Raw genomic sequence first — 20065 nt, 5'->3', positions numbered from 1 at the left:
TCTGTGAGGGGATGTCCTATTGTCCACAGATGGGTTTTGGGTCTCTGCCCTAACCCAGTTCTCAACAATGCTTGTTTGTTTGTTTAGGATCTTATTATGCCTGTTACCTGATCCCATCCCCATAGATACCTCATGATTATACAGACTGGTGTGCTTCTACTCTGTGGTTTTGTTGTTTTTCTGCTAGATGGCCACTTGTTTAACTTTAAGCCTTTAAGCCCCCAGACTGTATCTTTTGATAGCCAGCACCATCAGCTTTCTTCACTACATTTGCTTGTGTACCCATTTTGTCTTCAGCGATGGTGCTGTGGGTGTTGAGCATCACAGAATGCCAGATTGTTAGAACAAAGTGTTCTTGCAATTTGAGAATGAGATTTAATGAAGTAATAAGCATTGACTTTTAATGAACAGTCCCAGTAAAGATTTTGATGATAAAACATTAACTTATCAAGGCTCACACATCTCATTTGAATGTAGATCCCACCAAACTCAGTGCCATTGAGTCAATTTTGACTCAGCACACCTATAGGAAAGGGGAAAACTGCCCCTGTGGGTTTACAAGACTGTCTTTCATAGTTTTGAACAGCTGACCTTGTGGTTAGCAGCCCAATGCATAATCCACTGTGCCACCAGTGCTCCCGCGAAAGAAGATAAAAAAACAAACTCACTGCCGCCAGTTTACTGCCAAACCCACAGTGACCCTAGAGGACAGCGTAGAACTGCCCCTGTGAGTTTCTAGACTGGAATTCTGTAAGCCATGTCTTTGTCCTGTTGACTATAAATCAGTGACAATTACATAGCTAAACCTTATGCTAAGTATTTTACTTAATTTATCTCATTCAAGTCTCAAAACAACCCTGTAAGACAGATACTCTTGTTACTAATATTTTATAGATGCAGAAGTTTCAGAGAGATCTAGAAACTTGGCCAAGACGTCCCACAGAGTAGATGCTGGAGCTGGGGCTCGACCTAGTTAGAACCACCAACAAAGCCGAAACCTCAGAAATGGAACCCTCGTTCGTATATCACACTGGTTTTTTAAGGCATTTTTTTTTGCAGTAGAATTGTTCATTTTTGTTTCTTCGTGGTCAGAATTCTAATATGGTGCCTATGGCTGTCCTGTACAGACGCATCATCTGTTCACTGCAGACATTCCTTCTTAATTTCTGACAGACTCTCCTCGGAGTTTAAGAGTACAGACACAGAATAGCATCTGCCCCAAAGCAGGCCAGTCTTGCTATAGAATTACTAGTTGTTGATGCCAGGCATGTAACAAGACACATTTTAGAATATGTTTTTCTATTACAGTTTTTAAATACAGATAGGTGGATTTGGTTGTTTTTCCCCAGCAGACATGTAAATCAAATAGGAAGCAATTCACACTTTGGGATTTGGGCAATAAAGTCAGACAAATACTATATATACTTGTGTATAAGCCGAGTTTTTCAGCACATTTTTAATACAGTTTTTGTGGTAAAATTAGGTGCCTCAGCTGATATTCGGGTTGGCTTATACTCAAGTATATACGGTACTGGTTTGGATTTTCAATAATTAGATGGTGTTTCTGTCTGAAGATCATTTGATTCTTAGAAAATCTGTTTATCACAATCCTTTCGTTTCTAAACACAGGATGTAACTACAAGAAATGGACTGTGTAAGTGACGGAATTCAGGAAAGCTGAGTTTGGGTTCCACTTTCTATGTGGTGCAGTGTGAGCTTTACTATTATCAATCATTATTGCTGTTGTTCCCAGTCTGTTGTGAATGCTCTGCAGGTACCCGTTTCAGTTCCTTCTGTGCGCCAGTGGTGGTTTTATGTTAAAATCTACTGACTCTAGAAAAAGGTGGTAGTAAACCTTACTTGTAGGGGAAACAACAACTTGATGGGCCATATAGAGATCTGTTAGGGGCACGTCAGAAGTCAAAGGGCTGTATGAACTTGAGAAATCTTTTTCTTTCTGAGATAGGTACACGCACCTTCTCCAACCCCCAGACCCCTCTCCTTTAGGAAGCTTTGTCCTTCTTCATCCAGCCTTGTTTTGAATTCCACCTTCTCTGTTTATTTTGCACCAGTCTGCTAGACTTCTCCTTGGCAGGTGTACAAAAAGATTGCAGCCTTTTGCGTGTAGAGTGACAAGAACTTGCTGATTGCACCACAGTACTTTCATGAATACAGCTGCTTGGGGCCATGAAACTGAAGTGCAGAGACTTCAGGTGAAACATGAAGATTAAAGATTGTGTACAACGTTGTGCCAAAGTTAAAGATACCATGATAAGCCTCGTTTTTAAAAGCTAGATATTTTTACTAACAGGCATTCACATCTCACCTGCTGAGAAACTAGTCACCTGAATGTATCCAGGGAATCTGTTCTCACCCGATTGGGTGCTTACCTTCAAAATCCCCCAAATTAGATTCCCCAGTATAATATTTCTATCACATTTATTTAGCTGGTATGAGAAATTGGGTGTTAATAACCTATCGAGCTATAAAAATCATTTAATATTAGGTCTTAGAGATCCTGAAATGCCGTTTTAGCTTTATTCAGTAGGCATTGGGATATAACTTGCTATTTTGACCCCATAGTTGTGATTACTCTGAACAGCGTGTTTCGGGAAGCTTGAATTCATAGGAAGTAATAATGTACAGGATCAAATCGAATGTCAAGAAGATGCAGCTGGAAGACCAGCCAGCTTTTCACAGTGGTCTTCTGAGGAGTGGAGGTATAATGATAAAGAGGAGAATTAATATGAATTTAATGTGCTTGCTTTTTTTCTTCTCTGCCCTACTCTTTCAGGATCCTCTTGTGCATTTATCAGAAGATATGATAGCAAGAACATATAATATTTTTGCTATTATGTTTCGATATGCAGTAGAGATATTAACCTGGGAGAAAGAAAGTGAATTACCAGCAGATTTAGAGATGGCGTAAGTATAACCTGTTTATTCTCTGTATTTGAAAAACTATTAAATTTTAATATAGCCATCATGAGGCATAATTCTTTTTTAAAAATTAATGTCTGTGTTAGACCAGGTTGACTAAAGAAACCAATCCAGAGCTACTCATATATGTATAAGAAAGAGATGTATATCAAAGAGTCATTGTATATTGAGAAAACATCCCAGCCGAGTCCAGATCAAGTCCGTAAGTCTGATATTAGCGCATAAGTCCCATATTAGTCCATAAATTCCCCTTCAGACCAACCCAGCACATGCAATGATGCCGAATGCAGGAAGATCACAGGCCAGTATGTACAAAGTCTTGTGGCTCCAGTCTCGAGAGGTGGAAGCATCTTAGTACTGGTACGGCTCTCCACGTGGCTCCTCCAGCGCTCAGCAGCTGGAGTGTCTCAACAGCAGCAAAGTGAAGCAGAGAGAGTGTGTCTAGCTCATGTCCTGGGAGGAAGAGGAAGTTCCCAGAATCCTCATGAGAAAGCCACTCCCACAAGGAGGCATCATCAGGCTGTGACCTTACTGACAGGCTAGACTCCACCCCTTCACTTATTTATCAAGTTGACATGACATGTAACTACCACAGTGTCTAACAGAATCACTTTGATTTTATAGTTTTCAAAAACGTGTGATCCTTTTCCCAAAGGTTAACCCTCTGGTTAGGTCCTTGATTGGTTTGTAGCCTTATTTAGTGTTTGGGCTCACTGGCTTTTCTATTTCATTGTGTCATAAGACTGGGGAGTAGATATTGTTGCTGTTTATTACTGTGACTTAGATGCTCTGGACCCAACAAACGCTCGGTTTTAACCATCTAACTCTTTGTAGAATGTTTTCAATCCTTTGTGCGTTGTTAGAGTCAGCTAACATTGCTACTTGGATTGTGGTAGGGTTGCAGGATTCTCCCATTGCCACATTTTGCTTCGTTCTAATGTAAAATGTTGTTGCCAGGTTTAAAATGTAAAGAGCGGATCTAAAAATGTTATTTTCAGCACAGCAGATCAGGTGACCCAGGCCACCGTTAGACTGGCTGCTGTCCCCTGAGAAGGGCACGTGAGCCCCCGTGACCAGCAGCATTCATGACGCCATGCCCGTGTCTAGCACACGAGTCATGTGCATGCCGGCCCCTGAAGAGAGCGTGCCTTACCTGAAGGCACTCCACCCAGCTAGTGTTTTCAGTTCTTGTGTGTGTCTGCTTTGTCACAGAACTTTGCTTTTCCTGTTCTTTATGACATGTCAGAAGGGGGCTTCCTTCTTTTTCAGTCCACTTGCTCCCACCTTCCTGTTGGCTTTTCCGTCGTGCAGTTGTTCTCCTCGGCACCGCGGATGCAAGCGGCAGAGCAGGGAGTTCTTGTGGCCTTTTTGATAGTCTCTCAGGTGGGGAGCGTTGTCCGTCAAGTGCTCTTTAAGCACATTGAGGTTTTAACTATATTTTGTCTCGGAACATTTTTTTAATTATTTAGTACTTCATGACTGTGCCTCTGCCTGCTTCGGCCTGGGAACTGCTGAGCTGAGATCTCAACTTAGACCCTAAAAACTGGGATCGTTTTGCCTTTGTTGTCCATTCCATCGAGGATGCAGGGCCACCAGCACAGAAAGGACCAGAATCTCGCTTGCTGCTTGGGTCATGTCAACAGTGTTCCGTCCACCCAGAAACAGGGCTCCCTCCTGTCCATTCAGAGGCCACCTGTGCAGGCTTTCCTACTGAAAACCTATCCATCTCTTTGCGTGTGTGTGTCTCCTTTACTCCCACCCTGCTCCTCCCGCCCGTCCCCTGCCTCTGAGCTGGTCTCACCGCTTCGTGATGCGGCAGAGCAGAGCTGCTCCCGGGGTTTGCTCAGGCTCTCGATCTTGAAGGAAGCCGCCTGCTTCATCTCTCTCCTTCAGGCCACTGACTCTTGGTTAATGGTCCAGCATGTAACCCACGGTGCCACCAGGGCTCCTTCGATGCCTTAGCTTCACGAGTGCCCAGCCGAGCTCCCATTCTTAACCCTATAACCAAGGTGACCTTTAAACCAGATCTGCGCCTGGCTCCTGCTTCAAAGTTTTGATTGGCTTTGTTCTTGCTGTGTGCCTTCGAGTCAGTTCCAACTCATAGCAACCCTTTAAGCCAGCGGTTCTCAACCTGTGGCTCACAACCTCTTTGGGGGGGGGGGGGCCAACGACCCTTTCACAGGGGTCGCCTAAAACCATCGGAAAACACAAATTTCCGATGGTCTTAGGAACCGAGACACCGCTCCTCTAGCCGTCTCCAGGCAGGTCCACCCACATGCAGATATGCCCACCTAAAAGTACCTGGCATGAAGACTGTTACTCATGCTACACCATGCTTCAAGACAACATTTCATTTATTTGTCATTACAAATAAATACTTCACAATGTATAATTACATGTTGTTTTTGTGATTAATCACTATGCTTTAATGATGTTCAATTTATAACAATGAAAATACATCCTGCCTATCAGATATTTACATGATGATTCATAACAGTAGCAAAATGACAGTGATGAAGCAGCAATGAAAATAATGTTATGGTTGGAGGGTCGCCACATCATGAGGACCTGTGTGAAAGGGCCGCGGCGTGAATAAGGTTGTGAAGCACCACTCCAAGCCGAGTAGAGCTGCCCAGAGGGTTTCCTAGCCTGTCGGCTGAACAGGAATGCATGCATTGCCAGACCCGTTCTCCCACCCAGCACCGTGGGGCTGCAAACAACTGACCTTCAGTTGCGGTCAATTTTTTTTAGCCATTGTACCGCCAGGGCTCCTCCGATTGCCCCCAGGATGACAGGAGCCAACATCCTTCTTGAGGCATCAAGATCTCTGCCGCTCTCTCCAAAGTAGCCTGATACCAGTCTGTCTGTGCGTGCGTGTGTGTGTGTGCGTGCGTGTGTGTGCGCAGGCCAGCTCTCTCTCTGTTTCCCAGTCCACCTGTAGCCTTTGCTTTCACTGCTCGCTCAGGATTCCTCAACCCCAACACTCGTGGGGCTTGGGCCAGTTGGCTTTGTTGTGAAGGCTGCATCGTGGACTGTGTAGCACTGAGCCGGCTCGATTCCTGTCCAGACATTGCTGTGTGGCTCCTGGGAGAAGCAATCTTCTATCCAGTGGAAATAGCCCAGAATATTTCCAGACATTGCAGGAGTCATTCTTCTCTCAGAGCCACTCCTGATTTTGGATCTTTTCTGAATTCTTGCACTTGTTAGACTCTTCTCTAGAACCCTGTCCTTCTTGATACAGGCCAGTGCACGTTGAAATGGGCGCTCAATGCCTGTCATCCCACAAGGCTTGGGATCATAGAGCATCAGTATCACAGATGGCTGTGTACATACTTAGATGTATGAAAAATGCGTAATCCGCACATTCCCTAGAACAAGATATGCTCTGAATAACCAGCCTGCAGCCAGCCAATAGACTAATAGACTCTGTAAAATGTGATGGTTTTGTTCCACAGAGAGAAACGGGACACCTATTACTGCATGCTGTTTAATGACGAGGTTCACACCTATGAACAAGTGATTTTCACTCTGCAGAAAGCTGTGAACTGCACACAGAAAGAAGCCATTAGTTTTGCAACTACAGTCGACCGAGACGTAAGTGACTTAATCAAACTGACATGATAAACTGAAGTGTGACTGATAGAGCATTAGCTCAGAAAATCAGAAGGGATACACAGCGAGGCTCTATAATACCCATTTGAACATCGGTGCCCAGGTATTCAAAGATAAGTCAAAAGTATTGGTACGTACTTGCAGTCCGTAATGCAGCCATTATTCCTTACATGGCTCTGCCACCGGTGCATGTCTGCCACAAGAGCTCTCAGTAATCTACCACATATACTCGTATATAAGCCAAGTTTTCCAGCACATTTCTGAAAATCATTTTATTGGGGGTTCATACAACATGCATGCACACATACATACATTGTGTCAAGCACATTTGTTGCCATCATTATTCTCAAAACATTTGCTTTCTACTTAGTATCGGCTCCTCATTTTTCCCCTCCTTGCCCCACTCCCTCACAAACCCTTGATAATTTATAAATTATTATTTTGTCATGCCATACACTGTCCGACATCTCCCTTCACCCACTTTTTTATTGTCAGTCCCCCAGGGAGGGGTCTTACAGAAATCCTTGTGATCGGTTCCTCCTTTCTACTCTACCCTTCCTGAACCCTCCCGGTATCACCACTCTCACGACTGGTCCTGAAGGGATCATCTGTCCTGATTTGCCTGTTTCCAGTTCCTATCTGTACCAGTATACATCCTCTGGTCTAGCCAGATTTGTAAGGTAGAATTGGGATCATGATAGTGGTGGTGAGGAAGCATTTAGGAACTAGAGGAATGTTTTATGTTTCATTGATGCTACACTGCACCCTAACTGGCTTGTCTCCTCCCCGTTTCTCTTCTGTAAGGGATGTCCAGATGCCTACAAATGGGCTTTGGATCTCCACTCCGCACTCCCCCCTCATTCACTATGATAGGATTTTCTTGTTCTTTGATACCTGATACCTGATCCCATCGACATCTCATGATCACACAGGCTAGTGTGCTTCTTCTGTGCGGGCTTTGTTGCTTCTGAGCTAGATGGCTGCTTGTTTACCTTCAAGCCTTTAAGACCCCAGATGCTATATCTTTTGATAGCTGGGCCCCATCAGCTTTCTTCACCACATTTGCTCATGCACCTGCTTTGTCTTCAGCGATCGTGTCGGGAACGTGAGCATCGTGGAATGCCAGTTTAATAGAACAAAGTATTCTTGCATTGAGGGAGGGTGCAATGTCCATCTGCTACCTTAATACTAAACCTATAAATATATGCACATAGATCTATTTCCCCATTATCATTAATAAATATATGTACTTGCCTCTATTTAGACCTCTATAAATGCCCTTAGCCTCCTAGTTCTTTCCTCTATTTCCTTTTACTTTCCTCTTGTCCCACTATCATGCTCAGGCTTCATTTGGGTTTCAGTCATTCCGCTTGGTTATATTGCCCTGGATCAAACCCTACCAGGCCTCTTATACTGTCCTTGCCACCTCTTTTGGATCACTTGCTGTTCCCTTGCCCCTGGGTTTGTTAACACCACTTCCTTTCCCCCGCCTCCCCCTCTCCCATATACCCACCCCCCAACCATCAGTCCTGTTGTTTTCTCCTCCAGACTCTAGATAGACCTGCAGAGATAATAATGCAAAAGCACCAGACAGCAAAACAAAGCAACAAAGGAAAATAACAAAAATCCAGTGACAAACAAAGAGAAAAACTTGTAAATAGTTCTAGTTCTATTTGTTGACCTTTAGGAGTGTTTTCCGGTCAAGTCTAATAGGGCACCACGCCTTGGCCCAAAGTCTACTCTAGGTATTCCCTGGGGACTTCCTTGCTCTGCTCCCTTTGCTGTTCTGTTGCACACCCTTAATGTTTTGTCTCGGTGTGGTGGGGTCAGATCGTGTCTCCAGTCTTGTCCCCTGTAGGGCTATGGGTCAGTGAGGGACGTCGTGTCTTATAGTGGAGCTGGCCCTATGGTCCTCTGGGCATATTGACTGTTCTGAGCGGGGATATCGTCCTCCAGGCCTGGTGGGCCGGGATGTGCTCCACTCTCTCTCCCTCTCCCTCATTTGCTCCCATGTGCTCTGGTTAGTCCCTCTTCCTGCGCTGTAGCTTCAGAGCTGTCCTCTGAAGTAAATTCCTTGGTGGGGGGGGTGGCTGTCCACGTAGTTGGGAAAATTGGAAATGACATTGGTAGGGAAAGGGCCAGGAAAGTGACACCGAGCATTTTCCCCACCACAGTGCTCCTGCTCATCCTTTAAGGGGAAGCACAGGAGGGAAATCTTAGATCATTCACCTTGATCGTGCCCCTCAGACTCCCGTTTGTTCCCCAACACCAAGAGCGTTCTATAAGAACAGCTTTCCTTGAGGGTACCAACCCTGTTGTTTGGACGTGATCTAGCTCAGAGCACAGGCGTCTTCAGGGGAAGGTGACTTCAGAGGCGTGTAGACCGAGAGGGACCATGAGTTGGAAACATTCGCTTTACATTTTGAAATGCCTCTCTAATAAGGGTGTCTTTATTTTCGTGGCAGTAGTTTTCCTTGCCCTCTGTAATGTACCAGGTACAGCTGTTAAGTTCTTGCCAGGTAGAATGTTGAAGGGAGGCATAGATACAGTTCCCTTCTCCTAATCAGTGATTAAAAATAATTCTTAGCTATGAAAACAAATTAAAGCAGCCTAGAAGTGGCCGGCTATTCCAGGACATACACGTGTGAATTGTGTGAAAGCGGATAGCGGTGACGGAAAGCGTTTCCTCCTCAGTGATGAGCCGGATGAACATTGTAACTGCTAGATGTTGACCAAAGTTGTTTTGTGTTCAGGTTTTTGGTTTACTGCTTTAAAGCTTCTTACTATTGATTTTTATTTATTTATTTTTGCAAATTGGTTTTAAATACTTTTATTTGTAGGGTCGTAGGTCTGTTCGATATGGAGACTTCCAGTACTGTGAACAAGCAAAATCTGTCATTGTGGTAAGTAATTCAAAAGTGTCACTCCATTCGTATTTTTTATTAGTTTACAGCTAGTTCCATATTGTTTCATTTATGAACCCATTTTTCTGGACATGTATACTTGTCCAGAAATAGTGATATAATCTGGAATATTCAGGGGGCTGCCAAATACATCGTAAGGGAGGGCAAGAGCTTGTTCATCAAGACTAGAATCCTAGAAATTAGAAAAAGTATACACATTTTTAACTATAAAAAATTTAATAAAGTGAGTAGACAGGTTTAGAAAAACTATTTCTATCACAGAGAACAGACAATGCTTTTAATAAAGATAGTGTGTGTTACACGGCCTGGTTGACTAGAGAAACAAGTATCAAGAAGTAATTTTATATCATGTAAACATCCCAGCCCAGTCCAACTCAAGTCCACATGTCCAGTACTAGCCCATAAGTCCCTCTTCAGACTCACGCGGCCACGTGCAGTGATGCAGCATGCAAGAGGATCACAGGCTGGCCGGTGCAAAGTCTTGTGGATCCAGTGGTGGTGGGAGCATCACAGGGCTCTACAGGTCCCAGAGTGGCCCACCAGCAGGAAGGTGAAGCAGAGAGAGAAGGGGAGGTTCCCAGAACCCCGCTTATGAGCAGGCCATGCTCACAAGGAGGCACCGCCAGGCTGTGACCTGATTGACAGGCTAGACTCCACTCCTACACTTGTATATTTCTTCACGTTGACATGACATTGTATAACTACCACACAGTGTCCCATAGATTATCCTGCAGGAAACAAAGAAAATAGAAAATGGACAAAGAATTTGAAAAGGCAAATCACAACGAAGACAATCCAGGCAGCTAGTGTGCATGAAAAGAGGCCCCAGCTCAGTCATGAGTAAAGAAGCAAGGTGATGCACGCCCGGCAGAATGGCAAAGTGAGAGCAAGCGTGTGCCCTGCAGACAGGAAGGCAGAGAATAGGAAACTATCATGCTTGTGGGACACAATGGAGGAACATCTTTGAAAACTTTTAGCTCTCCCAAGAATTTATCCTATGAAAGGTAAACACCAGAAAATAATATGTACAAAGATGTTCAGTACTGATTTTTTATAGTTCCAGAATATTGGAAGTACTGTGGTAGTTACATCATCTGGTGTCAATTTGAGAGGATTGAGTGAAGGGGTGGAGTTTAGCCTGTCAATCAGCTTGTAGCTTGATGACCTGATTTGAAGGTACTAAGAGATAAATACTGTATATACTTGTGTATAAGCCGAGTTTTTCAGCACATTTTTAATGCAGTTTTTGTGGTAAAATTAGGTGCCTCGGCTGATACTCGGGTGGGCTTATACTCAAATACATGTAGTAACTCGCTTCAGGAGGGACACAGACTCACTCCCTGGGAGATGTTGTAGTTGACAAGACACATGGAGCTGCGCTAGTGTCCTGAGCTGGAGCCACATGGAGACCCCTGCCAGTGCTGAGATGCTTCCACTGCCACTGGATCCACAAGACTTTTTTCACTTACTGGCCTGTGATCTTCCTGCATTCGGCATCATTGCACGAAGTTATAGATTGGTATTGGAACCTATGGGCTAATATCGGGCTTATGGACTTGATCTGGACTGGGCTGGGATGTTTTCTCAATATTCAATTGCTCTCTTATATAAAACTCTTTTTATACACATGAGTGTCTATGCATTTGTTTCTCTAGTCAACCCAGACGGACACATTTATGAATGACTTTCGCTAGAGGACGTTTACACAAATCCACACTAAGAATTAAAAGCTGTACAGGCTGGTTGGGGCATGTCTATGTTGAGAAAAGCATGATGCACCCAAGTATGTAGAGGATTCCCTCCTTCCCCATCAAGCCAATAAAATCTTTATGCATGTGTACATGTGAACTGTATGTATGTGGAGAAGGTGCACCCTGAGTTAGCATGGGTTATGGAGGTGGAGTGGAGCAGGGGACTGGAGGGAGGCCGGGCCGAAAGGGAAAGGTCATGTTAAAGGTCACGTAGAGTTGGTAGCATGCATCTATACCATGAGGTTCATTACTTAAATACACTTAGAGCAGCACTAAGGGGCTAAAAGAAATTCCGTTTTTAAAACTCTGAAATTGGTAGAGCAGACTTTCAAGGAGAGGACCAAAATGTAGATTGCTCGTAAGCTATTTAGGTTATTTTCAGAAGTCTAAGGAATCATTACAGTCTTCTAGAAAATTAAGGTCCGAAACAAGTGAAGCAGGCTACGTGGTGTTTTTCTTTCCAGGCATATGTGAGAAACTGCCCGGTGTTGGTGATTGTGCGGATTCGTTAAGTAGCAGTGTGAGCCTTTTCTGCCAAAAAAGGAGACATTTTAAGTAATCTTTTCATCCTGTCCTTTCTTTTTAAGAGAAATACCAGTCGACAGACAAAGCCTCTCAAAGTTCAAGTTATGCATTCATCTATTGTTGCACATCAGAATTTTGGTTTGAAACTTTTGTCCTGGCTGGGGAGTATTATTGGCTATTCAGGTAGGTTTATAAAAGGTGATGTCGTTAACAGTTGAAATTGAACTCATGCACTCTTGTAAGAGTTTTAGAAAAGACAATCAAGTGAAATATTTTTTTACCGTAACTTTACATTTTAAGATCCAGCATGGAGTATCCTCAGGCACAGAAAACGCTGTGGTCAGATAGCTGCAGGAAGCTTGGAGTTAGGACCAGTAATAGACTGTAATGAACTGATGCAGCATAAAGCTCAGTTAGTGTTTGAAAAACCCATCACTGCCCTCTCCCCCTCCCCTACCCCCCAAAAAAGCTTTTTGCTTGTTTGCTTTTTAATGGAATATCTTATGGAACTAGTCCGCCATCAACTAAACTGTAAAGTGCTACTGGAAATAAAATCTAAGTGGTTCCTGGTTAGCAATTTAAAGAATAAAGAGCGAATGGTGGTAAGATTATTTTGGCTCCTACAGCTTACCTGATCTTCTGTGGTTTTTATTTTTTTCCCCCCACAATACCCTAATTAGTTTTCCTTCGTGTAATGGCAACAAAATTTTGAACTTATGTCCAAGGCCAAAAGTACAAATTGGGTTTATAACTTTGAGAGGGGAAAATGGGAGTGGCTCTCGGCTCTCTCTCCCGTTGCTCTGTGGCAAGAGCAGTGACACGGATAAATCGGCATTTTGACACTGGCTGTGCATGTCTCTGACAGAGCACGGCCACAGTGAGCTCACAAGTGCAAAGATGGATGACGGCAGTGTGAAAATGCGGAAGAACAGATTTGCTGGACTTTGAAGTGTCTTTTCCAGATAGTTTTCTCAACTCAGTTATGCAAAGTTTTATGTTTAGCATGAGCCCACCGGCATGCCAACTTCAGCTGTGCCCCACCGCACTAACGAATGACATCAGGGAAGCGGGTTCTGGTGGACCTTCTCTCTGGGCTGTTGATCACCAGTGGTTGAAAGAATTAGTGTTTCTTTTGTATTTGTGTAAGATGTCCTCTTTATCTTCTTTGAGGACCTTACTAATTAAATTGCTGCTTTTTGCTTTTCCCCTGATTATTTTTGTATGCTTGAAGACGACTTTTTAAAAACCACTTAGATTATAAAACATAAGCCAAAGAGTTTTTAAGTTTTCAGTTATTTCAATGCTTATCTTCACATCTGCAGAGCCAGCAAGAGCTCGTGTTCCTGGCCTATGGGAAGTAGTAGGTGTCCAGTGAATTTCTGCTTATGAGTGTCATGCAGAATGCTCTTATTCTTCATTAGTTAAGTTGCAGTGGTCAATAATGTAATGTTGGGGTTGTGGGTTAGCACGGTTTCTATGACATCTCCCTGTGTCATGCAGGGGGTGCAGCAGTGTCAGCCGTATTCATTCAGCGTAAGTGTTTGAGGGATGGGATTGCACGTTTCAGCGGTTCCTCTTTCTTTAAATTCTTTCACTGAGAAGAGGTATTGACACTCTGGAGTAACTGATAATTAATAGTGACAATTAATAGTAACGTATTTACTTTTCTAGAGTACATTTAACCCGTCGTAATGGGATTCTGCAGATCCACTTGAACAGGCTTAGTAAAATGCCACTTTATTTTAAATATTTGAAGTTGCTGTTTTCATGACTGCTTTTCTTTCTGTTTGAAGATGGCCTTCGCCGGATTTTATGCCAGGTTGGTTTGCAAGAAGGGCCCGATGGTGAAAACTGTTCTCTTGTAGACAGACTGATGCTCAATGACTCCCAGTTGTGGAAAGGTAAATGATCTCATGCTGGCTCTCAAGGTCTAGACGGGGCTGTTCAGGCCATTGTGATGCGAAAGACCCCGTTCCCTCTCCTCATTTGGAAGGAGATCTAGTTGTATGTTTAGATATTGGTGTATGCATGTCAATCTTTGAGTGGGGAACAGCTTTGGAGGGATCTCTGAAATTAAATAAACTTTCAAACCAAGAAATGTGACTAAATGAGAATGTATTTGGTGATTTTTATACCTAGAATATTTTGTTAGACACTTATTTTAGGGACTGGGAGCTGAACTGGGACGTGAGTACTTAACGGGGACGGCGTCTCTGTGTTTGAAAGTGGGGAGCCGCAAAAGTGCAACAGCATGGCTAATGCACCGAGTGGAGCACTGTAAGAGGGCTAATTGACCGTTAGGTGATTTCTGCCACAATGTTCTTTTAAGGTGACGGTCGAGGACCCGTCCCTTCAACTTGTCTGAGAAGAAGGAAGTGGTGGCGCCCCTTACAAAGAACCTGGGCCCCTATGTCGTGGGGAACAGTGACGTGGCCACTTAGAGGACTCTGACCTTGATATATGAATGAGAAACAAGCCTTGTTCCTCCAAAAGGATAGGGACAAAGACAGACGTGAAGTGTTCCATTTGAAACTTGAAAATGCAGAATCCATTAAAAACTTGGAACATGTCATTCTTGGTTTATTTGGTATGTCCTCATCTTTACATGTTAATTTTTTTTTTTTTCACTTTTTACTGTGAATTGGATGAGGGTATACAGAGCAGATCACCGGCCTTCTGTTCCACAATACGTCAACCTATTGCTTCTCATCTCCTTCCTGGCAAATCATCTCATCGCTTACCTGCTTACACTCAAAAATCATAAGAGAGCCACATCTTTTTCTCAACAGGTGCGAGGAGCGTGTACCATCAGTTGTTCATGAGCAGTCTCCTTATGGATCTGAAATACAAGAAGCTGTTTGCCATTCGATTTGCAAAAGTAAGCATTTTATCAGTTTGGAAGATAAAACAAATGGGTAACACGGAGAGTAGCTATATCCATACAGCTGGTGAGACCAGCAAGCCCAGAGCTGCTGAGCAGCATAAAAGACAGTGAGGGGTGGGGAAGCCAGAGTGCTGGCAGGGGATGAGGGATCGAGGCAGAGCCCAATGAAATAAAGTGTTGACACTCTGCTGGAGCCACCGAGGAGCTTGCGCAGAAGTTATCCCATGGGGACTTTAACCAAAATCTTAGCTGTACATATTTAGAAGATTGATTTATAGCCAGGCTTCCTAAAATTAGCAAGTAATAGTAATGTATCTTGATCTTAAATTCTACAAAACTTTAGAAACAACCTTTTTTCTAAAATTCATTTATCTGTTTTCAACAGTTTCACTGACATTCAATTCATTGTCCTACATAGAAATGGCCTATTATCTTTAATTAATAGAATAAAATGTTAGCTAAGTAAGACTACTTTTGCTCATTACCTCTCGTGATAAGACTGTTCATCTATGTAGGTCAAATGGTTCTCAACCTTCCTCGTGTCGTGACCCTTTAATACAGTTCCCCATGTGGTGGTGACCCCCAACCACAACACGATTTTCATTGCTACTTCCTAGCTGTAATTTTGCTGCTGTTATGAACCAGGTGACCCCTGTGAAAGGGTGGCTCAGCCCCCAAAGGGGTCACAACCCACAGGTTGAGAACCACTGATACAGTCTGTCTTTGTTTAGTTCAGAATACAACCATTATGAGATCCTGGCACTGATCCTATTTACGTAAGGAAAAGATGACATGCAGATTGTGATCTAAGAATCTTGAACTCTGTTCCTACTATGATTGAAGTATGTTCAACTAATAGCATATTTTGTATTTGTCTGAATTAAACAGGGAAACATGTTAAAAGCCATTTGTTTTCCCTTTGCAAATTTACCTAAGCCGATTGAGCCACTGGTGCCTAACCGCCCGTGGAACAGAGCCTTCCAGGTGATTCCGATATGCAGCCGAAGTAATGCGAGTGAGAGGCTGGTCCATCAAAGACCTCGAAACACCGCTGTGGGCTAGCCTTCCAGCGTGCGTTGACATGTCAGGTGTTTGAGAGCTGCTAGCCCTACCCGTTTGGGCTGGGTAACTGCCACCGTGCGCCATCAGTGTGCACCACAGCCAATATGTACACAGGCCTTAGCTCGCAGGCATCCTTTCCGCCGGCTGCTCCTCATAGCACTGTCACCTTACCGACTTAACCTTTCGCACCTGATCGCTGTGGGTTAGAGGTGAATCTCCCCTTGTTGTTTAGAAGTACCAGCAGTTGCAGAGAGGGTTTATGGAAGATGACCACGAGCGAGCGGTGTCGGTGACCGCGCTGTCTGTCCAGCTCTTCACCGCGCCCACGCTGGTGAGTAGTGCTGCCCCCTCTCTCTGACTCAGCTGGCACGCCTTGCCTTTTTTTGCCTTCTTAATAGAACTATGAGCGTTTGCAGAGTGATTATGTGACAGATGACCACGACAGAGAGTTTTCAGTCGCAGACCTCTCGGTACAGATATTCACGGTTCCTTCTCTCGTAAGTACTGAATGCCGAAGAAAAAACGTTTTGTGTTTAGGGAAGTAAAGCCTTAGAAAAACTAGAGCTCTCGGATCTGTGCGTTTCTGCATAGAATATTGTGCCTAATGAGCAAGCAGAAGTCAGACACCCTGAGCCATACCGCAACATACCTGTGAATATCTAAATAATGGGGGCCGGGGGGGGGGTCACTGTGAACAACCTGGTCATTAAAGTTATTATTAAAAACACGTTAGAATCAACACCACGGCTGTCAGCTACGGCCGAGATGTGGAGAAGCTACATATCTATCTTCCGTCTAACTAGTTTTCTTTATTATTTTCTGGTTTTAACATTTTATAGTGATTAACTGAGAATTTTAAGTTGTCTGCAAATAGCCATCTTTGTGTCTTTTTTCCCTAATATTTTGTTTCTAGTTGTTTCTAATGGTACTGCACAAAATGTTGCATTGATTTTCAGGCAGTACCATGTCCTTCATGTATTCCAAATATTTTATTGAATGGTTTACCAGCCACCCCCTGTTTGGAAGCACTGGGAATAAGATACAATGGTAAACAAAACGTAGACTAGCCCCTGGAACTTAATACTTAAACAAATGCATAACATTTACTGCAAGTCGAGTGTTGAGCGGTGGTCCAGAGTATAAAGAGTAGGGAGTGGTCGGGAAGGCCACTCCAAAGCAGGTGGTGGAGCCGCGAGCCCTGCAGGAAGTGGGAGGGTGGGTGCTGTGCCTGGCTGACGGGTGCAGGACAGGAGCGTGCACGTGGCCCCTTGGAAGGAGGGAGCCAGTGTTGCTAGAGTTGGGAAGAACATCGGGAGGTCCCTAAAGATGGGGCGAAGGTGGGAGTGGGCAGTGCCAGGTCACCCGCTGTCAGTGGGGATATCGATTAATAAGCCTGTTTGCAGAGACAGTGCAGTTGTAGCCATCAAAATTTTTACCCTGTGACTCTACTTGTAGGAAACTGGTCTGTGAATGTAGGGCCAGTGTAGGCAATGGGTATTGCGTACTTGCTGTGGCATCTTTGTCTCAGCAGTAGTGGCAATTAAAAGAATGAGAGAGATTTATATGAACTAATAACTCTCAGAAATATCTAGTGAAAAAGCACAAAGTGTAAAGCAGTAGGATACGCTGTCCTTTCGCAGGGAACGGGTAGATAATATGTAGACCCTACATATATCTCTATTAAACTTGCTCTGCATGTGTATATGCAGTAGCTAACTCTCCTCTCTGATCGCCATAGTTAGGTCCAAAGGCCAAGTGTTCGGGGGAAATCGGCATGCAGAGAGAGTAGAGGTTTTTCTGCACTCACGATGTGACGTGCCAGAGAAAGGGCGAGATCATAAGGAGAGAAAGTCTGTGTGCACACACACTGTGCGGAAGAAGTGCAAGGAGCTGTGAACGGGCTTCCAGAGTTGGAAGGCTTTGTATTTTTGCACCAATTAAATATATTTGAAAATAGATAAATGTGTATGTCTATACATAGAAATGAAGATTTAAAATGAAACCTCAACTAAGAAGATGAAGGGACAGTGTGAGTTTTGCGCTGCATTCCCGAGAATCTGTGAGATCCTCGTCCTTGGAGATGTCTGAATGGCCCAGTTAGGGAAAACCTGCCCCTGTCTCAGAACCCCACCTGAGTTGTCTCTGAATCACGGTGCATCGTCTAACATTCTGGCATTTTGTTCTCCGTGATGTAATTGTTGCTTCATACCTGTGCCTTTGGACTCAGTACCTGGCATGTAGACACAGGGTGACAACACACTTAAGAGAGTAGGCCGTTGGTCGGAACACAGCACTAAGCAATGCTGGTGGCGTCGTTTTGGCGTTCCCGTCGGCTGTCTGTGTTGTTGTAGACTCTCGCGTCCTTCATTGTAGGCTCGGATGCTCATCACAGAAGAAAATCTCATGACTGTCATCATGACCACCTTCATGGGTCATTTGAGACCCCGCGACGCCCAAGGCAGGCTTCAGTTTGAGCGTTACACGGCTCTGCAGGCCTTCAAGTTTAGGAGAGTCCAGAGCCTTATTTTGGATCTCAAGTAAGCTCATTTTGCTCCCTGATAAAAACCACTGCACTTCACAAAGGGCCCGTGCTGATGTAACTCCTCCTCCTCCTTCTCTTGCTCAGGTACGTGTTAATTAGCAAGCCAACCGAATGGTCGGAGGAGCTCAGGCAGAAGTTCCTGGAAGGGTTTGATGCCTTTTTGGAATTACTGAGGTGTATGCAGGTGTGTACACGTGGGGAAAATTCACGGAGCCGAACGCCTTTCTGTCTATGTCTTCCTCTGGGGCACCTTTCCAACAGAGCAATTCGGATGGCTCCGGTTTGGACCAAGAAGCTCCTCTTACTTAGAGACGCTTCCAGAGCTGTAGAGCGATCCCAGCCAAGGCTCTGGCACCGCCTGTCCTTTGGTCACTGTGCGCACGCTCCCCTGGGCAAAGGCAGAGGTCGGGTCGGTTCTCCCTGTCTCCGTGTGGAAGTGCGGTCAAGTTCCTTGACTTGAGAACGTTGTGCTCATGCTTTTGTGTTCTGGGTTTTAGTGTTTCCATGTTTCCTTCTCTCGGGTGTGATATTTTTCGAATACAGCACAGAACTTTCCCCTTCTGCTTAGTTCTCTCTTTTTAAAAGATGCCCCCACGGAAAACAATCTGCCAGCCAGATGGACTGAGACATAGCTGACCCGTTGTAACTGTTCAAAGTAGAGGTGATATCACTGAAAACGCTTAACAAAGTTCATACTGTGAGGATTCCTTTGGCAGTATGTTGCCTTCCTTAAGAAAAAGAATAAAGTTGATCTGTATTTATTTTTAATCTGGTTTCTTGATTAGGTAATGATTCATGAGTTTAAATTTGTGTCTGTTCTTTTGTATTAAAACTTCTCCATTGTTATTTTGCTTTACTTGTAGAACATTGTTTGAAAAATTTTAGTTCAAAATTAGGGAGTAAATATAAAAGTATCTTTCTAATATTATAATAATGTATTAAAGGAGCCCTGGTGGTGTACTGGGTATGCACTGGGCTACGATCCACATGGTCGGCAGTTGGAAACCACCAGCAGTTCTGTGGGAGAAAGACTGGGCTCTCCACTCCCGTAGACAGCTAGTCTAGAAATCTAGAAACCCAGAGAGCAGGGTCAGGTCACTGTGAGTCAGCACTGACTCTCTGACAGTGAGTTTGGTTGGTTTGGTTTGGTAGCAGAGTAGACTGTACCTTGGGCTGCGATCCGAATTGTATACAGTTCAAAGCCACCAACCACACTGAGAGCGAAAGATGAGGCAGCCCACTGGTGTGTAGCACCGCAGTCTCGGAATCCCACGGAGGCAGTTCTGCTCTGCCCTGTAGGCTCACTGTGAGCTGGGATCTATTTGATGGCAGTGAGTTTTAATTTTTTTCTATAAAATCATTAAATTTTAGTTTTAAAAGCTTATCACATTTCTTTTACAACATATAAAACAAAAAATTGAGGGATTATTAACATGAAGTTTATTGTATGAGATCTAGAAGATTACCTCAAATAATTTGTTCCATACCTCATTTGATTTTTTCATTTGCATTTTGGGAAATGTTCTGTACGCGTCTAATTGAAGACGTTATGCGTTTTTAGACTACCGGAAGCTCCCTGTTTAAACTCGTACTTTGTTTTGATGACACGTGTATTTCTTCAACAGTCCTGGGTTTCAGTGTAGTCCACATGGAATCTTTGTCACTTCCTTTCAGGGAATGGATCCAATTACACGTCAAGTAGGACAGCATATTGAAATGGAGCCTGAGTGGGAAGCAGCCTTCACACTGCAGATGAAACTGACACATGTCATCTCGATGATGCAGGACTGGTGCGCCTTGGACGTGAGTTTTTGTAGTGAGGGGC

General features: G+C 44.0%; 1 protein-coding gene across 5 annotated transcripts in view; it reads left to right on the top strand.

Moving 5' to 3' along the window:
- Positions 1 to 20065, top strand: part of UBR2 (ubiquitin protein ligase E3 component n-recognin 2) — a 107772-nt gene that overhangs the window by 37275 nt on the left and 50432 nt on the right. For 3 of the 5 annotated variants that reach the window (XM_075555099.1, XM_075555097.1, XM_075555101.1), the window contains exons 5-14: positions 2795 to 2925; positions 6396 to 6534; positions 9393 to 9455; positions 11815 to 11935; positions 13546 to 13653; positions 14542 to 14630; positions 16097 to 16195; positions 18072 to 18235; positions 18325 to 18424; positions 19915 to 20043. In XM_075555099.1, the coding sequence (XP_075411214.1) occupies positions 2795 to 2925; positions 6396 to 6534; positions 9393 to 9455; positions 11815 to 11935; positions 13546 to 13653; positions 14542 to 14630; positions 16097 to 16195; positions 18072 to 18235; positions 18325 to 18424; positions 19915 to 20043 (1143 nt within the window). Of the gene's footprint in view, positions 1 to 2794; positions 2926 to 6395; positions 6535 to 9392; positions 9456 to 11814; positions 11936 to 13545; positions 13654 to 14541; positions 14631 to 15930; positions 16030 to 16096; positions 16196 to 18071; positions 18236 to 18324; positions 18425 to 19914; positions 20044 to 20065 lie in introns of all 5 variants that reach the window. The other 2 variants (XM_075555102.1, XM_075555098.1) reach the window with 1 other exon arrangement.

Source organism: Tenrec ecaudatus, chromosome 7 (genome assembly GCF_050624435.1).
Source record: "Tenrec ecaudatus isolate mTenEca1 chromosome 7, mTenEca1.hap1, whole genome shotgun sequence".
Lineage (NCBI taxonomy): Eukaryota > Metazoa > Chordata > Mammalia > Afrosoricida > Tenrecidae > Tenrec > Tenrec ecaudatus.
The sequence above is the reverse complement of the archived record's forward strand: the minus strand, read 5'-3'. Positions and strand labels throughout refer to the sequence as shown.